At 37.3% G+C, this 20,402-nt stretch overlaps 1 protein-coding gene across 5 annotated transcripts in view; it reads right to left on the minus strand.

The window, feature by feature from the left end:
* MME (membrane metalloendopeptidase) overlaps nt 1-6,741 on the minus strand; it is a 106,381-nt gene extending 99,640 nt beyond the window's left edge. For 2 of the 5 annotated variants that reach the window (XM_070466557.1, XM_020905835.2), the window contains exons 1-3: nt 5,917-6,230; nt 1,845-2,014; nt 1,109-1,144 (exon numbers count right to left, since the gene is read on the minus strand). In XM_070466557.1, the coding sequence (XP_070322658.1) occupies nt 1,109-1,144; nt 1,845-2,004 (196 nt within the window). In that variant the 5' untranslated portion in view covers nt 2,005-2,014; nt 5,917-6,230. Of the gene's footprint in view, nt 1-1,108; nt 1,145-1,844; nt 2,015-3,637; nt 3,809-5,916; nt 6,231-6,380; nt 6,484-6,626 lie in introns of those variants that run through there. The other 3 variants (XM_020905836.2, XM_020905837.2, XM_070466555.1) reach the window with 3 other exon arrangements.
* Between the last annotated feature and the right edge of the window lie 13,661 nt (nt 6,742-20,402).

Raw genomic sequence — 20,402 nt, forward strand, 5'->3', positions numbered from 1 at the left:
CTTCTACTCTACTTGATGTCCTCTTAATTCCAACCTTATACTCCTCATTTTAAGAACTCAAATATTCCCAAGGCTTCCACCATCACCTCTTGGCTGACAGACCCTAGATCCACTCCATCTTCACTTTCTTGCTGTCAATCTTCACTTCAATATTACCCGACTTAGACCCAACAGGTCTAAATCCACATTAATCACATCCCCCCCGAAAACAAACTTACCTAACTTCGATGTTTCTATGTGAGCTGCCGGTCTCCCAAGTCCCTTGAGGTTTCATACTTGGTGTCATGTTCAAATTATTCATATCCTTCATTGAGCAAGTCAGTGCTATTGAGCCATCCAGTTGTTTCACTGCTTTTCCATTCCACTGTAGGTGGCCCCCCTCAGCTCACACCCGAGTTACAGAAGCAGCCCCTACCTGCCTACTCCCCCTAGCTTCTCACTCGGTCCACCTACCCGAGCATTCCCAGAATTACCTTCCAACTTTTGCCTTACTGAGTGATCTGTTTAGGAAAATATCCTTTCCACTCCTACTACAAAATTAGGGCTGAACATGAATTCTCAATGCTCTCTGTAACTTTTATCTATCAAGTCTATACTTTCACTGCTTCTCCACATGACTTATTCCTGTCCTTTCTCCTAGTTTGGAATTTTCTCTTCTGTGCGTCCACTTCCGCATCCCAGCCCTGCTTTAAGACCCCTCCCAAATCTCAGTTTCTCTACCTTGCTTTAGAGGATTACATGTTACTTCCTTCTTCATTCTAAGCCCTCTAATGATCTGCACTGAGAAATTCAAAACTAAATGATATGATGTGTGCCATTTCAATGTGCTGATTTTCTTTCTCCAATTATAAGGCAAGCTTCATAAAGCTAGAGATACAGTTCTCCATCTCTACACTACCATATACTCTGAGGTTCAAATGAGTGAATTCCTTTATAGAATGAATAAATTAACTATCTACTACTTAAATGTATCTTTATTTTCTTTGACTGCAAATTAGTGATTTATAATAAATAAAAATATACACAAATATAGAGATATATTAGCATTTGATTTTTAAAGGTTATACATTAATTATAAAACTATTCGATTTAAAAACCATATTCTTACCTGATTTTATGCACTCTGATGACTTGCAAATACCATCTAGAAAAAGGAGGATATATGCATAAATATTTGCAATACATGTTTTCTATTTTCTCCCTACCTTTTCTTCTTTTATAAGCTATCAATTAAATAATCAATTCCTTAGAGCAAGAACTAAACCCTGAGTATTATATACCACTGACAGAAGTTAAAAAAAAATAAAGAGGAATAAAATAAGCAAATCCTAAATTTAAAAATTTTTAAATGAAAAGAATGTATTTCCTATATTATCTCTGACCCCTAAGCCCTTAGTACTATTGAAGTGAAATATCAGTTGTTTTAGTCTGATAACCATTTTTTCCCCCATTTGTGAAAAACTTTTAAGAGTCAAATTAGACCTCTTAAATTCTCATAAAGCTGTTTAGAATTTCAATGACACAACAAAAGTTGACCAAATGAAGTTGGTTTTAAAATTGTGAACATTTTCATCAAGTAAAATTATATATTAGAATCTTCATAAAATAAGTATGAGTGCACTAACTATACTTGGCAATTAATAACTTAGCTCAAGCATAAAAAAACATTGTACTTTAGTCAAATTGTTTTGGCATATTGATATTACATTTTATAAATGAATCTTTATATCACAGTGTTTAAGTGTCTCTCTCCTTAACCTATTGTTTAATAGATGGGAAAAGTCTAGGATAAAGACTTCACTCTCTTCTGCATGTTTGTGGGCATGAGTGTGGTAATAACTCACCATCGTAGGTTGCATAGAGAGCTATCATCGTCACTGCAATGATGGTGAGCAGCAGGACCAGGACGGAGAGACTGATCTCCAATGGGGTCCATCTCTGTTTCTTCTTTGGCTTTGGTGTGTTGATATCAGTTATATCCATCTGACTTTCTGATCTGCCCATTACCTAAAATCTGCAAAAAACTATTTTTTAATTTTTAAAAACTAGTCATAACAAATAGATAGATAAAACGAAGAGATCTATACATAATTTTCTAAATGCCTAACATAGCTGAATAAAAGTGAAAGGCTAACTCAGTATAAATTAGAAATATAAATTTTTTTGTTGAAAGTCAAAATTTTGATTCTGAAAGCAAAGGGTATGTAGTCATATGAATTAGACAGATACTGGCCACAATCTTTCGGGGTTTTTGACATATCAGTAAAGATCCAAGCAAAATTAGACAAGGAAACTTGCTTAAATACATAGAATTTCTTCAGCGGTTCATAAGCAGGTAACTTCTGTACCATTAAGGAAATTTTTAAACTCACCCTTCTGAACTTTGGACAACATCAAAGGTGAATTTTATATCTTGTTCCACTGTCTTCCTTTACAAGCTTGGAAATAAATGTCTAATACTTTGTGGTTTTGACTAAATAATAATTTGAAATATGAATACAGATAAAAACAAAAACGAACAAACATTTGTGGTAGTTTTTTTTTCAGTCTTAAAAAAATCTTTTATTTTTACAGTTCAGAATTAGAGCTGCTAACATGAGTATCTATTAACTGGTTAGACTGTCTTGGAAATGGTCATTCACTGGACCAAAAGTCATGGTTTACAACCTGGGATGAGAGATATTAACCACAATCACAGCTTCCTTGTGCAACTAAAGGAAAAAATATGATTAAAAAAATTCAACCTTGCAGGTCAAGATAACAAGATACTTATTTAACTTGTTTTTAAATTACTAATATTAATACTTCTACTAATAATAGCTGACATTTATCAAGTACTTCCCCTGTGTCATTCACAGTTCTTAGTGCTTTGTATATGCTAATTTTCTGAATCTTTGTGAGATGGATTTTAATAATCCAATTCTATACCTTAGGAAAGTGGGGCAAAGAAAAGCCAGGTAACTTGCCCAGAGCTACACAACTAAGAATACATTTACAATGAATACATTTCAAAGAACACAATTACAAAGAATACATTTTGAAAATAAAATTGAATCATCATAGAAAGATAGCTACTTTAAACCTTATTGCAGAAGTCTAGGGGGTAAAATTAAGGGGATATAAGCCTAAGTATTAAATTTCATTATGCTTCTTTTAGAGGCCTAGTGACTCTTTATCAGCCATTCACCAAAGCTTAGAACAGACAACTTCAATTTTCCTGGTTGATTGTAGTAAAAAGGATCATAAACGAACAGATTAGCTGTTTATAGCCTGATGCAAATTAAGCATATAATTTAGTTCCCAGATAAAGTGACTGCTCAGAGATGCTCTTACTGTTAGAAATCTTTGTAATTTTCTGAGAATGTGTTTTGTGGAAATTGAGGCACAGGATAAAGTAGATAAGGATTCTATGTTTAAAGGACGGCCCGGTGAGCCAGCAGATAACTAGGAATTTAATATGCCTATTGAGTTATTACTAAGTGAACCACAACTGGACTTTAAATTTCTGGATACATATTTTTAAGTATGCTGTCCCCTTGATTACATGAGGCTATAACCAAGGACAGACTATCAAATAAAAATATTTTATTAGACCATGAAAACCGTGTCTACTCAATAAAAACAGAATGTAATGTACCTGAATGTTAAAATGTCTTAATAGTTATGTAACTCATGTTGGCTTCATCTCACAGCCTCTTTCCTGGGTTATGATATGGAATTGCATTGATAGTGGTCCTTGGAGTTTTAACAGGGGAGGTAGGTGGGGAAAGAAAATGTGGAAACAAAGTGAATGCTTGTATGCTGTACAGAAAGGGAAACAATAAAAAGAATAATTTTTCACTTCTCCCAGATGAATTCAAGACTGACTTTAAAAACATCTTAATATTAATCACATTTATTTGAGTATTTCCCTTTCCTGAGTATTTCTGTCCCTTCTCTAATAATAGTTCAGAAGACAATCTAGAGAAACATTCTCCTGATATATTATGACCCACTTCTCTTTTTAGTTCTTTCTTAGAAACAACAGTCAGTTTCTCTAGCAAAACTTAGGGCCAGGAACCAGGGCAGCCATAGGGTTAAATTAAAGGTGCTCTTTGGCGCCACCAGGCTTCTGCTATACAGGAAAACTAGTAGGCATGTGTATCCTTCTGTCTTCTAGGGTACTTTTCCCAGGTTTCTCCTCCTTACCCATGAGATTGGGATACTGAAGAGTTGAGCTCTTAATGAATGGTTCTGCACCTAAGGCAGCAGAAATTATTACAGGGGTAAATGAAGGCAGTGACTGAGGCTTAGTCCTTCTACCTGCATCAAAAGAATATCATTTTTAAACTACATGCTAACTCTCCATCTGCCCCTCTTGTAAACACCTGGTAATTTGCAATCTTTGCTCTTAAGAGACATTTTTCAACAACATTCACCAAAGCAAAAATGAGGTAGGCATGTTTAACCACCTAATTAACTTAGTCATTCATTTCCAGTCAATTCCAGTGGATTCACTATTTTCTTATATGAAAATAAGTGTCAGTATCTTGAATTTCAGGAAGAAACTTACCACCGTCTCTCAGATACTTAGACGCCCAATGCAACCACACCCAACCCATTTTGGAGAGGGGTTAAGGAGGAAATTATACAAAAGAATATAAAAATTATACAGCTAATACTTGTAGTCCCCTATAAAGCAGGATATGCCAAAACATACCTACATCCTTAAAGTATTTCACCTCAATTGGAGATGTGTTGGCAAGTTCAAGCAAAAAAAAGTAGACACTTCCACGAGAAGAGAAATAGAACATCTAACCTAACAAACTGCAGACTTCAGACAACATCTCCAAAAGAAAAAATGATTATTTTGCCTAGGTAGAAACTGAGTTTCCAAGCAATATAAAGTAGCAATTTTTGTAACAGTTGAGCATACACATTACTTTTATCACATCATCAAATCAAAGAATCCAGAGGATAACTGGTTTGTTAAAAAGAAGTCTATAAATCCAAGCAATGTTCAACTTCACAGTACATTAACATTTCTATTAGTCCCTGAGGTTAGTCTATGCAATTACAGTTTGTATTATGGAAACTGAGGCATAGAAAGCAAGAGAAACAGGTTCCACCTATAAGGGAGTATAATCTACAAAAATAGTGAACCACTATGCTATACACCTGAAACTGACACATATTATAAATCAACTATACTTATATTCAAAAAAGATGGTAACAGGTCCCATATTTAGATGGCAGCACATATACTAGATGGTAGCTGCAGATCTGAGGAGGCACATAAGCTAGAGAAATCACCTCCTTGTTTCCCCAGACATTAACTTGAAGGTGTTTACAGGATCTATTAATAATATACGGAGTTCTGAACACAAAGTCCCAACCACATTACTCCCATATGCAGTGTAGCAGCTATACAACAAAAGACACAGCATGGAGCGCAAGAAACTGTGGGACAATATTCTGTAAGTACTGAAACCCAGCAATAATGCAAGGTAGATGCCTTCATAGCCGATTTGCGGATTAGCAACTTCCAAATGCTGACAACGCAAATCAAGGTACTACTTTTCAGTTTAATAAAATTACTATTTGCATCGTATATCGGGGAGGGGTAGGCTTGATCAAGTGGCTAAAGAGAACAGTTCGGTTGCAATTACCCTTTTGTTCGAATAATACAAACTGGTTGAGACCGATTAAGGAAACTTTCATCTGCTAAAGAACTACCCACCCCACTCCCACCAACCAACCCTCGAGAGATTTAAGCGCTCTATCAGCATAAATTATGTAAGAGGAAACTAAGGTTCAAAGCAAGATGAAGAGGTGGGATCATAAAAAGATCTTCAGGTTAGGGAAAGTAAAAATAGAAAAGTGAGCTACAAAAGGGAAGAAAAATCTGACAGAAGCCAAAATGAAAACAAACCTTACTTTAAATATACAAAACACTGTGTCTGTCCAGCGGAATGGCAAATTCCCAGTCCCCAGATCAGCCCCGCTGCAATCTGGTACCGCTGACCTCAGTAACCAGACCTAACTCTCCGAGGAAGAGGCTGCGGGAAAGCTATGGAAATGAACCTGGAGAGTCGACCTCACATCACTTGCAGCGCCCTCCTCCAGGTTACCCTCGCTGCCCTGGTCCCTCACTCTTTAAGTCTCAGTTTCGGCTTTTCCCAGGGCACGCCTCCCTGGCCCGCGAGGTCGCGGGCGCTCGGATCGCGCCGGACCTGAGTCGTCGACCGGGTTCCGCGCACCTCCCGGGCAGCCGCGCCCCGCAGCCAGCTCTGCCCTCCAGGTCCCGTCCCAACAGCTCCCACCGCCCCCGGGGAGGTCTCACGCCCTTTGGACCCATCTCCCTCAGCTCCCAGGTGCCGGCTCGCTCTCCCGGGACTCACCCGTGGGATTCGGGGGAAGTTGGCGGCTGCTGAGCAGACACATCCCCAACCAATGAGCGCACGGGGCCGGCGGGCGGCGGGGAGCCCAGCAGCGCGGGTGGGTCCGTGCGTCCGCCCAGGCGCGCAGGCGGGTGGCAGCGCAGAGCCCAGGCCGGACTCCGGAGAGGTTCCGGGCCCGCCTCGGCCGGGGCCCCGGGGGCGACGGGGAACCAGAGCATCTCTTGACCCGCATCCGGAGAGACTCACCGTGGCCTCTCAGCAGATCCCGCGCCGGGAGTTGGGCGGCTGCTCCCGCCTGCGCTGGGTCCAGCTTCGCCACTTGCACATCCCCGCGCCCCGCGCGTCTGGGCGCTCTCACCCCCCACCCCGCCTCGCTTCTGCAGGACCAGCGAGAGGAGCAGTTCCCTGAGTGACCTGAAGGTCTCCTCTTGGTCTCCCAAATCCTCTCACATCCTGTGATGGGGCCAGGGCTGGGGGCTAGGGGGGTGAGAAAGTCCTCCCCACCCGCCCCCACCTCACCCTTCTCAAAAGGTCTTTGCCAAACATTCTTGGAATTGCTTAGCTTCTGGGCTTTCAAGAAAACAATACATTGCCTCTTCGAGATTCTGTTGTGCTGATAAAGGTTCTATTTCTCTTCCTAATGGACCTGAGACAAAAACAATTCTCTTCCTCACACTCTCCCTTTTTCTCGCTCCCATCAGCGAAGCTTCCTTCCTTTCTCATTTTTTTCTTTATTTTCTTTCTCTCCTTCATTTATGTGTTTTCTTTTCATTCTTTTCTTGCAATCCCTAGCTCCCTTTATTCCTTCTCTCCTTCTGTTCCTCCCCTCCCCCCACTTCTCTCTTACCCTCTCGTCTGTTTCTCCCCTTCCTTTCTTTTTCTTGGGGATGTCCAGAGCTACATTCTGTACTGAAACTCTTCACTTCCATCTTCTGACTCTAGGGGATCTTGTAATGTGCATACCTGGGGGGGCTGGAATGGGGAGTGAGAAAAAGAAACTCTAGTGTGTCTGCTCTACCTATTAAAATTAGCTATAATGTGTCTGTTGGGCCCTCATCATTTTAATGTAGTCACGCAACATACCATTTTCATGTAAGACATATGATACCTTTTCAAGGGCACAAAAAACAGTTTCGAAGAACTAAACCTCTTCCAATAATTTCTTTTTTTTTCTTCAATAATTTTTGGTTCAGTTAATCAACGCCAAGTACATAGGTTTAACATCTTTAACATCGATTTCTTTTTCCTTATGTTTGTCAACATGTATACACATATATACACACAGGACACATCTTGGGGTATTCATACTGGAATAGAGGCTGAGTTTTCCTGAGTTTGCCGTTACTGTTTTTAACATCACAATGACTCAGTGCTTGAGAGAAGTCCCTTTGCATTGACAAATTTTGAATCTTTTTCATAACAAAGAAAGCGAAAAGCTAAGAGAAAAAGTGATACTTGCTAATGAAAGGGTAAATGGGATACAATGGAGAGACATTAAGAAAAAGAACAATCATTATAAAATTAGATTATATAGCAAAATCAGAAGTACTCTCCTCAAACTCTGTTCTCTACTCTTTCTTGATGCATGGTGCAGACATCCTCACAATATTACAATATGAATGTAATTATCCCACAAATAAGCATAAGGAGCTCAGCTCAGGAATTTGAACCCAATTCATTTTGACTCAAATAAGAGTTACTCTTATCCTCAGTTTACAGGAAAGATTGAAGCATAGAATGGTGATTTACTCGATCTGTGAGAAATCTAGATTTTCTAACACTCTAAACTTAATTTTTATTACTTTCCAGCTAAATCATCAGAATGTTATTGCAACCTTATATAATTAACAATAAATTAAAATGAACTAGAAAAGTCTTTTTTTTTTTAATGTAATCAGTCCTCAGTTTCTTCATAAGGAGCCATGTACGTTAAAAGTTTAATACATTTCTTCTGATTTATATGTGATGAAAGTTAGTGGTGGAGGGGGAATACCTTGGCCAGAATAATCACTAAGTTTGCATATCAACAGGAAATGTAAGTAAAACTCAGTCCTGGTCCTAACATTTTTATTTGGATGTTTTAAAGCTAGGTTCTGTTTTCAAATTTGCACAAAATTTTTAAAAAGAAAATTTTCCTTTGGAATGTAATATTTATCCTTGCAGTTCAGGAATATCTTATTTCTGGTAGAAACAAAGATGGTCTGATTTGTTTAGAGTGCCTCTAAACTTAGAGTTGAAACACAAAAACAAAGGTAATTCATTTAAATTTTCTTAAAAATTAAGATTTGTTAATGAAAATTTTCAAACTATTCTTAACAGAGCATATGTCATAGATTTAGGTCTATTCAATTGCAATTAAAAAAAAAAACTTTGCAGGAATCCAATTCAAAGATTCACTTTTGATAAGGGAGTTTCATAGAGAAAAAGACTGGATATAGAGTATGAGTGAAGTTGCTCAGTTGTGTCCAATTCTTCGCAACCCTATGGACTGCAGCCTATCAGGCTCCTCTGTCCATGGAATTTTCCAGGCAAGAGTACTGGAGTGGGTTGCCATTTCCTTCTCCAAGGATATAGAGTATACAGTTAACAACAACAACAAAAAAAATGCAAAGTTATTTTTAGAATGAGACTTCTGGCTGTTGGTCAAGTGTGTGTTTCCTACAAGCAATCTTAATCTCATTAAAGTTCCCCAGAAATTTAAGGGTTTTATCAAAAATGCCAAATCTCTTCCTAGAAAGTGGTTATGTAAACTGGGGAGATTTCTTTTATAATAGATCTAATAAAGAGTCACTACATAAGGAAACTCAGAAAACTGAGGTTTGTAGAGGTTTTTCAAAGTCAGGTAGTTTGGTGAGTTACAGAGATGGAGGAGAAAATGTTAGGGAACTGTTGGCCAGGCATGAGTTGCTACACAACAGGAGGTCGCGACAAGGAGCACAGTGCTGCTGCTAAAAACTAACAGAGAATTTAGGAAGGGTCAAAAAGAGATGGGAGATACCATCCCCTGATACGTCTTGTAAGACTAACTGGGAGAACTTGGGAGGGGACAAAAGGAGGGAGGGGATGCCAGCCCATAATATGGTCTGCCAACCTTCCAGAAACCCCTGTGCTGGAAACCACTTTAATTAACAGATGTGTGCACTGCCAGGAAGGGTCTTGAATCATCTTGCAGGGGCAAAATGATTGGCCAGAGACAACCCAGAAAGAAAACCCCATCCCCATAAAACCTAAGACTGCAAGCCTCATGACAGCGCAGTTCTCCTGAGTCCCCTAACTCTCCTGCTCTCCGCCTAGTGCCTATTCCCAGTAAATTCTTTTGCTCTGTTAGCATGTGTTTCTCCTCAGACAATTCATTTCTGAGTGGTAGACAGGAGCCCGCTCTCGGGCCCTGGAAGGGGTACCCATTTGGTAACAAAAGGAGTCCTCCCGGCTGCTATGCATAAATTATCAAGAGTGGAGCGCAAGTTCTAGAAGGATGCAGAGTAGATCCTTCAAAGCTGTCCTTGTATGCAACACTTACAAATTCTTGATAAAGTATTTTTTAAAGGCCCTTTAAGTGCACCACTAAGCTAGCAAGAAATGGAAGGAAAATCTGAAAAGCCGAAAGCTAAGAATCCAGAAAGGCATTTGAGTGATGAAAGTGGTGCTGCCCTGGTGACATTTACCTATCTCAGGAGGTCTTATCAAGCCTAGGTGATCTAGAGCTTCAATTTTAACAAAATCTGTGACTCCTTACAAAACCTAGTCCAGAACAAGGTGAAAGCCAGGTCAGATTCCTACATAAAGTCGAGGTGACTAAAAAGGAACATCTGCAGTGAAAAGGTGAACTAGAAAAAAAGAAAAAAACTCAAATCCCACTTTCACTCTTTCCTACTCCCTAAACATATATACATAAATATATTTGTTTTTTAAGCCTCCACTTCAGGTAAGCAAATTTATACCAAAAAGCTTCCAGTGAAAATTCACGATCAGACCAGACCTCAGATGGATATAGGGCTGAGATTTATACTAATTGTGCAGCCTGAAAATTCCCAAGTTAAAAATTCATAGTAAAGTGGTCCCAGCTAGACTATGCCAAACAAAAATTGAGAGAATTATCACTACCTAACTCTCACTAAAGGAACTCGTTGAGAATGAATTTGTGAAACAAAATAATACTAGATATGAGATCTTATATGCAAGAAGAAATAGTAAGCAAAGAAAATAGTAACAATATAGGTAAATCTAAGGAAACACTGATGAGAAAAATGTATGGGAATAAAAAAGATCAACTAAAATACTAGGCAATGGTGATTTGTAACTCAGGAAAGTATTAAATAGAGTTCAAACACTCTAAAGCGCTTACTTAGGTTGTTGGAAAGGAGGATAATGACACTAATTTTAGACCTTATTAAATTAATTATACATGTAAAAAGTACTAGTTAACCATAAAAAAAAAATAAAGTGTATAAGGTCAAGTTTTACATAAGGAAAATAACTAGAATTAAATTAAAGGCAATCTAATGATAAGGAAAGAGAAAAAATGAAATTCTAGAAATAAAATTGCAAAAATTAATCCAAATATGTTAATTATGGGCTTCCCTGTTGGCTCAGATGGAAAGGAATATATTAATTACAATAAAGATAATTGGATCCAATTTTCCAATTATAGGACAACGATTGTAATACAACAAATAAAAGCCAGCTATCTTCTATTTAAGAGACACATGCGTGCTAAGTCGTTTCAGTCGTGTCCAATTCTTTGTGACCCTATGGACTTATAGCCTGAACGCTCCTCTGTCCGTGGGGTTCTCCAGGCAAGAATACTGGAGTGGGTTGCCATTCCCTTCTCCAGGGGGTCTTCCCGATGCAGGGATCGAACCTGGGGTCTCCCACATTGCAGGCAGATTCTTAGATGTCTCCGGGAAGCCCAAGAGACAAACATACAACCTAATAATATACAATGGTTGAAAGCAAAATGATGTTAAAAAAAGATACTTCAAACAAATGTTAACCAAAAGAGAGCTGGTGTAGCTATATTGTAAACAGACAAAATAAACTTAAAACTTACCAAAGAAAGATAGCCATCAGTTCAGCTAGGTGATACAATTCTAAACTTGATTAGATCCAGTACTATAAAGTTTAAATATGTACTGTAAAAAAAACAATAACAGCAGAATTGCAAGAGGAAAATGATAATTCACCATGATAATGGGTGATTTGAATACATTGTTCATGATATTTGACCAATCATGTATACATAGCAGTAATGATACAAAAGATCTAAAAACAATATTAAAAGCATGCCTAATGGAAATATATTGAACATTTTACCCAAGAACTGGAGAAAATACATTTTTAAAGCATCCACTGAATATTTATAAACATTGATTACATATCAAACAGTTAAACAAGTGCCAATGAATTTCAAAGACTTTTCATTATAAATAACATATTCTTGGAATGTAACGCAACTAAAGAAAGCTAAATCAAAACCACAGGTACACTTAGAAATTGTTTAATGATGCACACAAACACTTTCACATATGTTACAGACAAGAATACAGGCCCCAAATGGAGTGTAGCATATGTTAATCCCCACAACACTTTAAACTGCAACTGAACTTAATTACAGTTTAGGCTTTTCCAGAAATGGAATTTTAAACTAGTCAATCAGGATTGCCTGATCAGCACTAGTTAGTTAATCTGCCTGGTGGACACCTGCCAAAGGAAAATAATCTCGCAATAACTAATCTATCTTCTTTTTTTTGTCTGTACAACTTCCGTGTTCCTCCTTCCATATCTATAAAATCTCTTACCCTATATAAATCTTCAGAGCTCTTATCTACCTGCTAGGGTGAATGTTTCTGCTTTTAAGAATTGTTGGTTTTTATATCTTACTCAGTTGAATTGTTTTTAAATAAATAACACATGAATCAAAGATGAAAGTTGAAAAAAAACAAAACTGGATGACAATGAAAATACTGCCTATCAGTTGACTTATCTAGAGGGAGACTTACAGTCTTAAATGTTTTTAATTTAAAAAGAAAAATGTTGAAACTTCATGAGGTGAGCATTCAACCGAAAAAGTTAAGAAAAGAACAACAGGAAACATTCTAACGAAATGAAAGGAAGCAAATAATTACCTTATAATAATAAATTCATGAAATATAATAGAAAGTGAAAGTGAAGTCACTCAGTCCTTGTTCGACTCTTTGCGACCCCACGGACTGTAGCCTACCAGGCTTCTCCATCCATGGGATTTTCCAGGCAAGAATACTGGAGTGGGTTGCCATCTCCTTCTCCAGGAGATCTTCCTAACCCAAGGATTGAACCCCGGGTCTCCCACATTGTAGGCAGACACTTTAACATCTGAGTCACCAAGAGCAACAAATCCAAAGTAGGATCTTTGAAAAGACAAATAAAACTGGCTAAATGTAAGGTAAGAGAGTTAGAGAAGGCGAGGTTCAGAAAAAGAATGAGACTGGCACTTTACAGGAACAGATCACGTTTAATGAGGTGAGAAGGGGCAGCAGTCAGATTAGCAAGCTGCTGCACTTACCCAAGAAAAGAGTAAGTACATAAAGGCATGTATGTGGAAAGTTACTGTCTTAAGGGGGCCTATTCTTCTCCAAGGTTGCTTGGAGTAGTTATCTCTTAAACGGCTGGGGCAAGGAATTTTGGAGATAGACCAGAGGCTGGACCTGCTGGGAACTGGGTGTAATCAACCTTAAAGTCCATTTTTTTCTCTGGGTGATGAGAGAGTTCTCTGTTTTGCATAGAATGGTGGGGAGGACCTGAAGGGGAGTTTTAACTCCAGGCTATTTTGAGCCACGTAACTTTCCTTCACTAAAAAGATGGATGAGTCAGGGTTACAATTGAACCTTGCATGGCTTGAATAAAAGAAAAAAACAAAAAATAAAACAGAAATTAAAAGATAATGAAAATGTTATATGCTGTTATATCCAATATTTTTAAGAAATTAGGTAAAATGAACAGATTCCTAGGACAATACAAATTACAAAAACTGTTTCAAGAATAAATAGAGAACCTAAATAATCTTATAATTATTAAATAAGTTTAACAGTTAGGAATCTTCCCATAAAGAAAAAAGAAATAGGCATAGACATTTTTTAAGGCAAATTCTACCTTATTAATGGGCAATTCCATTCTCATACAAACATTCCTAGCGAGTAAAATAAGGAACAGTATCTCCTAACTCATTTTATGAGATTAATATAACCTTGACACTAGTAACAGAAGAGTATCTGAAGGGAAAATTAAGATCAAACTCATTCGTGAGTTTTGAAACAAAACCAAAATAATAGTAAACTGAATGCAGGCAGTATATAAAAATGATTCAAAAACTAGAAATACAAGTTTGTACAAAAAGTGTTGTATTTAAAGAACTGAGACAATCCAGTTAGAAATTAAACAAAGAAAGAAAGAGAAAGTGAGGAGGCAGGGAAAAGATGGCAGGAAAAAGGAGAAAAGAATAAAGAAGGAAAGAATGAAGGAGATAATGGCAAACTGTCATTGTTTGAAAATAGTATGGTTGTTACCAAGTCCAAGCTTGCTCTGCTCACTCACTGGACAACAGGCCAAGAACATTACAAACGAGGTGTTGAGGCAAGGAATAATGACTTTATTCAGAAAGCCGGCAGCCAGAGAAGATAGCAATTAGTGTTACAAAATAATCATCTCACCAGGGTCTAGATGTCAGTTTCTTTTTTAAAATCAGGAAGGGGTAGGAGGTGAGGAAGTAAGGTAAAATGGCTATTTACCTCACAAAATAGGAGAGGCTGTATTAATTTCTTCGTTTCACTAGCCATTCACAGGTGGGCAGGGTTCTCTGAAGCAGGTCATTATGTAAGATTACATAACAAAAGCTATAGTTAAAGTCAAAACAACAGATCCAACATGGAGTCAAAATTGGCCCTTCCCTGCTACATGATCATTAATATAGGAAAATGAATGCAATCAATAAAAAATTGTTAGCATTTGTAAAAGTGTAATAACATCATTGAATATAAAGTCAGTATTAAAAAGCTAATTGTATCTTTATATAGCAGAAATAAAATTTTAGAAAGTGTAACCTTTAAAAGACCTGTCTACAGTAACAAAGATATAGTATAGTTATGGAAGAAATGAAATATTCCTTGCCACATCAGTAAACACAGATGTCCCAGTCATCAGCGATTGCATCCCTTTAAGATGAGCTCTAAGGGAAACTCTGGAAGAAGAATATCTGTGAACTAGCAGCCATCAGGACTGCAGTCACTCCCTATGGTGAGCTGCAAGGAAGCTCAGAATGTGAAATAAGACAGGATACTGACCCTGGACAGCCGAGATGCACATGAAAGGAATGATTTCAGTGAACCCAGACTCTTGCATCTTCCCATGCATAGAAAAGCACTGAATTCCTGAGTTTAGGATATCTGGCTTTCTTTAGTTAAAGATAGTCTTTTGATGTTCAGACTATCTGCCCTTTGTTGCAAAACTTCTATATAACCTGCCTCTTCCCCTCATCTGCTTGGAGAAGGTTCTCACAGGGTTACTTGAGATGCTGTCTCCCAGGCTTGAAGTCCTAAAAATACACACCAAATAAAACACAACTCTCAACTTTTAGGTTGTGACTATTTTTTAGGTTGATATATGTATAGATAGATAATTATATAATATAATCATGGACATAGAAAGATATTTTTGCTAGAAGTAAATCTCATAAAAAACATACAAGCTATAAATCTTCCCAAAAGTTATGAAGAAAACCAGGTAAATTGAGAGACAAATCAAGAACTCAGAGTTGAATATTTAATATTATAAGAATATAAATTCTTAATCTATAGATTAAATTAGATGTCAATCAAATGCCCAAAATATTTTTTTGAAATATGATAAGCTGATTATAAAATAATCACAAAAGAAACAGAAAATTATAGTGAGACAATCCTGAAAATGAGCAAGGTAGAAGGAATTTAACCCTTTAGAAGATAACTTACAAATAATTTACTAATTAGCAATAGTTTATGGTTCAAAGAAAATGTATCAAATGAAATAGGGATAGAAAATATGGACTCATTTTTTAAGAAAACTTGATATATCCATAAAGTTGGCTTATAGATAGAGAAATAATTTAAAATTATTTAAATAGTGATAAAACCTCAGATGGAAAATATAGAAATATTATTATAGATTTCTATATATTTCTATAAAATATATAGAAATACTGCATTTCTATACAGTACAAAAAATTAACCATATGTGAATTAGAAATTTAAATGTGGTAAGCAAAAATTTTCAAAGTGTTAAAAGTGTTAGAAATAAATATAAAAGAATATCTTATGAAATGGAATTATTTCAAAGCCCCAAAAGTTCAAAACCTAAAGAAGCTGATAAATATAATTACAAATTGAATTCTATTTGCTTACCAAAAAAAAAAAAAAAAAACAACTGTAAAAAAAATAAAAAGATAAGTAATGCACTAGGGAAAGATATCTCCAACACATAAAAGTGGAAAATTATTAGAGTATATAAAGATCTGCAAATAGAAGTCAAGTTAATCACTTCAAATGAATAAGAAACATAAACAGACATTAAATAGAAATAGGCTTCCTTGATAGCTCAATTGGTAAAGAATCTGCCGGCCATACAGGAGACCCCAGTTCAATTCCTGGGTTGGGAAGATCCCCTGGAGAAGGGATAGGCTACCCACTCCCATATCCTTGGGCTTCCCTTGGGGCTCAGCTGGTAAAGAATCCACCTGCAGTGTGGGAGACCTGGGTTTGAACCCTGGGTTGGGAAGATCCCCTGGAAAAGGGAAAGGTTTCCCATTCCAATATCCTGGCCTAGAGAATCCTGTGGACTGTATAGTCCATGGGGTTGCAAAGAGTTGGACAAGACTGAGTGACTTTCACTTTCATTTTAAATAGAAATGACCATAGCACATAATAAGATACACAATCGCATTAATTAACAGGTAAATATCAATTAAAACTCCAACATAAAACCAAATTTTACTCACCTGACTTCTTACATACCACTGATAAAAGTATTAATTTGTTCAGTCTACCAGGAGGAAAAAACAATTGTCCTTGTAAAGGACAAAAGAGATTATTTTTAATGGAATTGAGGGAATTGGCTAGCATAGAAGTAGGAAAACTTGTTCCGTAAAGGACCAGAAAGTTAACATTTTAGGGTTGCCTACATGTGTTTGTTGCATTTTTCCCCCCTTTTTTTACAACTCCTTAAAAACGTAAAAAATTTGTATGTGGGATCTAAAAAGCAGGCTACTGCTGGATCTGGCTAGCCAGTGGTAACTTGCAGATCCCTGGCTAGCAGATCCTGCAGGACTTTCTGATTCTATTGGTCTGTACAACTTTGGTTGACTCTTTATTGGCTATGCTATTTTACAACTCTGCAAAGTTATCCATTTTTGGAAATTGATAGGAAAGTACATGTATTCAAACATTTCATAATTTGTAGGAAACTGATAAAAATCAAAATAATTATTGTTTAAAACAATACAAATAAACTTTTTCTGACAGAAATTCTATTAATTTCCATTGAAAAGATAACCCCAAACATTGCACTTAACTGGCACTGGCCAATAAAAATCTTTACTGGCCAATCAGTTCAGTTCAGTTCAGTTGCTCAGTTGTGTCTGACTCTTTGCAACCCCACGGACTACAGACAGGCTTCCCTGTCCATCACCAACTCTCAGAGCTTGCTCAAACTCATGTTCATCGAGTTGGTGATACCATCCAACCATCTCATCCTCTGTTGTCCCCTTCTCCTCCCCCTTCAATCTTTCCCAGCATCAGGGTCTTTTCCAGTGAGTCAGTTCTTTGAATCAGGTGACCAAAGTATTGGAGTTTCAGCTTCAGCATAAGTCCTTCCAATGAATATTCAAGACTGATTGCCTTTAGGATAGACTGGTTGGATATCCTTGCAGTTGAAGGGACTCTCAAGAGTCTTCTCCAACACCACAGTTCAAAAGCATCAGTTTTTCCGCACTCAGCTTCTTTATAGTCCAACGCTCACATCCGTACATGACCACTGGAAAAACCATAGCCTTGACTAGACAGACCTCTGTTGGCAAAGTAATGTCTCTGCCTTTTAATATGGTGTCTAGGTTGGTCATAGTTTTACTTCCAAGGAGCAAATGTCTTCTAATTTCACAGCTGCAGTCACCATCTTCAGTGATTTTGGAGCCCAAGAAATAAAGTCTCTCACTGTTTCTATTGTCCTATTACTGGCTAATAGAATTTTGAAAAGAAAAATAAGCGCTACACTTTAGCAAATCATTTTGAAAAATTTTTGCATTGTCTAGAAAAATTGAAGTACATGATTGACATTCCAGCAATTCTACCTTCAAATTCATACTTGTGCACATGTGCATCTGGAGATGTGTGAAAGACTTCATGGCAACATTGTCTATAATAATAATAATATACAAGACACAAAAGTCAACTTATGGAAGATTGGATGAACTATTCTAATACATTCATAAAATGGAATCCTAGAATGTTACACAGAATGTAAAATAACCAATTGCAGCTAAACAAATCAATATGGATGACTCAGAAAGAAATTTTGAGTGAAAAAGCAAGCAAACCCTTTGCAGGATTGTGTAGATAAAAAGAAAACAAAAGATAAGATGATTAGGTAATCAAGGAAGTCATAGTTTAGTGGCTAAGACAAATACAAACTTTTACAATATAACATAGTTATTTTTATAATTGAGTAAAATATAAAGTTCATTTGAAATATATGACAGGGCATTTTTTTTTTTTTTATCATTGGGTACATCAGAACACTTCATCACTTAATATATCTTATTTGATTTGAGGTATTTGGCAGATAAAAGAGAGGATAAGAGCAGTTAAGACGGAGAGAACATAGAGAACCTTCTCTATGTCCTGAATATTGTATGAGATACACTGTAATATTTTGATGACTTTGAGTGGTTAGTTATTGCTGAAGTGTAAAAGGCACAAGGAGGCAGGAGAGATGAGGAAGTTTCTCAGGAGAAGACTGAAGAGGTAGGAACCAGATAATGAAATTTGTATGTGCTACAAACTGTTTGCATTTGGTTGCATGCAGTAGATAGCATGGTAAAATCTGCACAAGGGAGCAATAATACCAGAATGGTACATGAGAATACCTCTGCTGCGTGGATGGTAATGGGAAGCACGGCTGGAGGAGGCAAAAATGGAGAGACCTGTTAGAAAGCTAGTGCAATAGTTCTGATGAGAGGTGCCTTAAAAGCAAAAGATCTAATGCAATCAAAGGAGAGATTTTTGAGGTGGAATCACAGGACTTTGGATTTTTTTTTTTAGTATTGAAGGTACAGAAGAAGGAATCTAGAATGACTCCTGTAGTTTGGGGCAAGTAGGTGGATCACTTCACTGAGACAGGGAGCATTTGGTGGTGGTGAGCTATAGATAGAATGTAGAACAAATTGTTGAAATTGCTGCATTTCTGTCAAATGACAGAACATAACAGTGGGATGTTTGTTGTTTCTGACAAACTGGCAAAACATCTAAATATTTGTTATGTGCCAAAGGCAATCATTAATTGTGATTTTGATACAAATAAGCCTCAGAAACATTGTAACACCAAGCTCCACTCATCAAGTGATTTTTTGATTGACTATAATTGACTGAAAATTGCATTTTAAAACATGGAATTAAGCCTCTTCTCTGGCTAAACTGTTCCATGTGCTCTGACATTATAGGGCAGGAAAATCCGTCTGGGGAACAGGCTGCACTCACCCCTCACATGAGAACATGACTCAGCTCAGTTACAAAGATGTGCTCATCCCTCACGTCCCCAAGATGATTACATGTTTCGTCTCAGCAACACCCTAACATTCCATCATTGACACTGCACTGAGAAGGGGAAGGAGAGGCGGTTTTCCAGCACAGCTTGTGCAGACAGTCGGCATTCACAAGCCTGGAACCAATTCTGGCCTGAGGGAGCCCTGCCTGCGGCCGGCACTTTGAGGATGCCCATCACCACATACCAAGGAACATGTGCATCTGATTCACTCCCCGTAGACTTCTCGGATGCATTTCCTGTGGACATCTGTGGCCTTGGCTCTTGAGTAAGAGTGGGGAGTTGAATACTACAAAGCAACAGCCATGGGAAGAATCCAGACTAGGGACAGCTGTTCAGCCTTGGAACAATTTACCTTTAAGTATCTGGTACTTTCTGAATCTGACTGTGGAGGGGGAAGAGGGATGTTTGCAAATAGTCAAAACAAGGAGAAGCACGATGAAGGAAAGAAATGTATCTTCTAAGCAACCCTGAAAGGGCTGGTATCTTACCAAGCTGGTATCTTACCTTGATATACTCATATTTTAAATATCACTGATTCCTGACTTCTTTTGAATGTCTAATTGTTTCCAGCAAAAGTGCCAAGTGAAATATAAATATCTTGATTTTAGACTCATGTTTTCTGCTTTAGTTTCTACCAATTCATTTGCAAAGATAAAGCTGAACTTTAACCCCATCCATCTTAATCCTTTCCACCAGTCATTCTTACCAATCAGATTATTACATTTACCTACATTCTTTAAGTTCAATTGTAAAGAAAACTTTAAAAAATTCAATCTGATCTGTACAAGTAGATATATGTACCTAGTGGCTTTTAGTGTATATTTTTAATAATGTTTAAAATTTCTGAATGCCAATTCCTAAATAAAACCAACTGCTCATTGCTAGAAGATATTTTTTAATGTAAAAAATCTTTTCAAGTATAGTGATTTGGGAATATTACTTCACAAGTTTGTTCAATACACATTAATGCATTGTAACTTTCAAAACTGGGCCAGGAAAATTAAAGACATTTCACTAGGGCAAAATTGATGTAATTGAAAGCCTCAGAAATATTAAGCTGTGTGGTCTGCCATGTTTTTACTTCTATCAAACTAATTGCATCTGTATAGACAAGTTATTTGGAGAAGGAAATGGCAACCCACTCCAGTATTCTTGCTTAGAGAATCCTGTGGTCAGAGGAGCCTGGTGGGCTGCTGTCCA

This window comes from Odocoileus virginianus, chromosome 4, assembly GCF_023699985.2.
Source record: "Odocoileus virginianus isolate 20LAN1187 ecotype Illinois chromosome 4, Ovbor_1.2, whole genome shotgun sequence".
Lineage (NCBI taxonomy): Eukaryota > Metazoa > Chordata > Mammalia > Artiodactyla > Cervidae > Odocoileus > Odocoileus virginianus.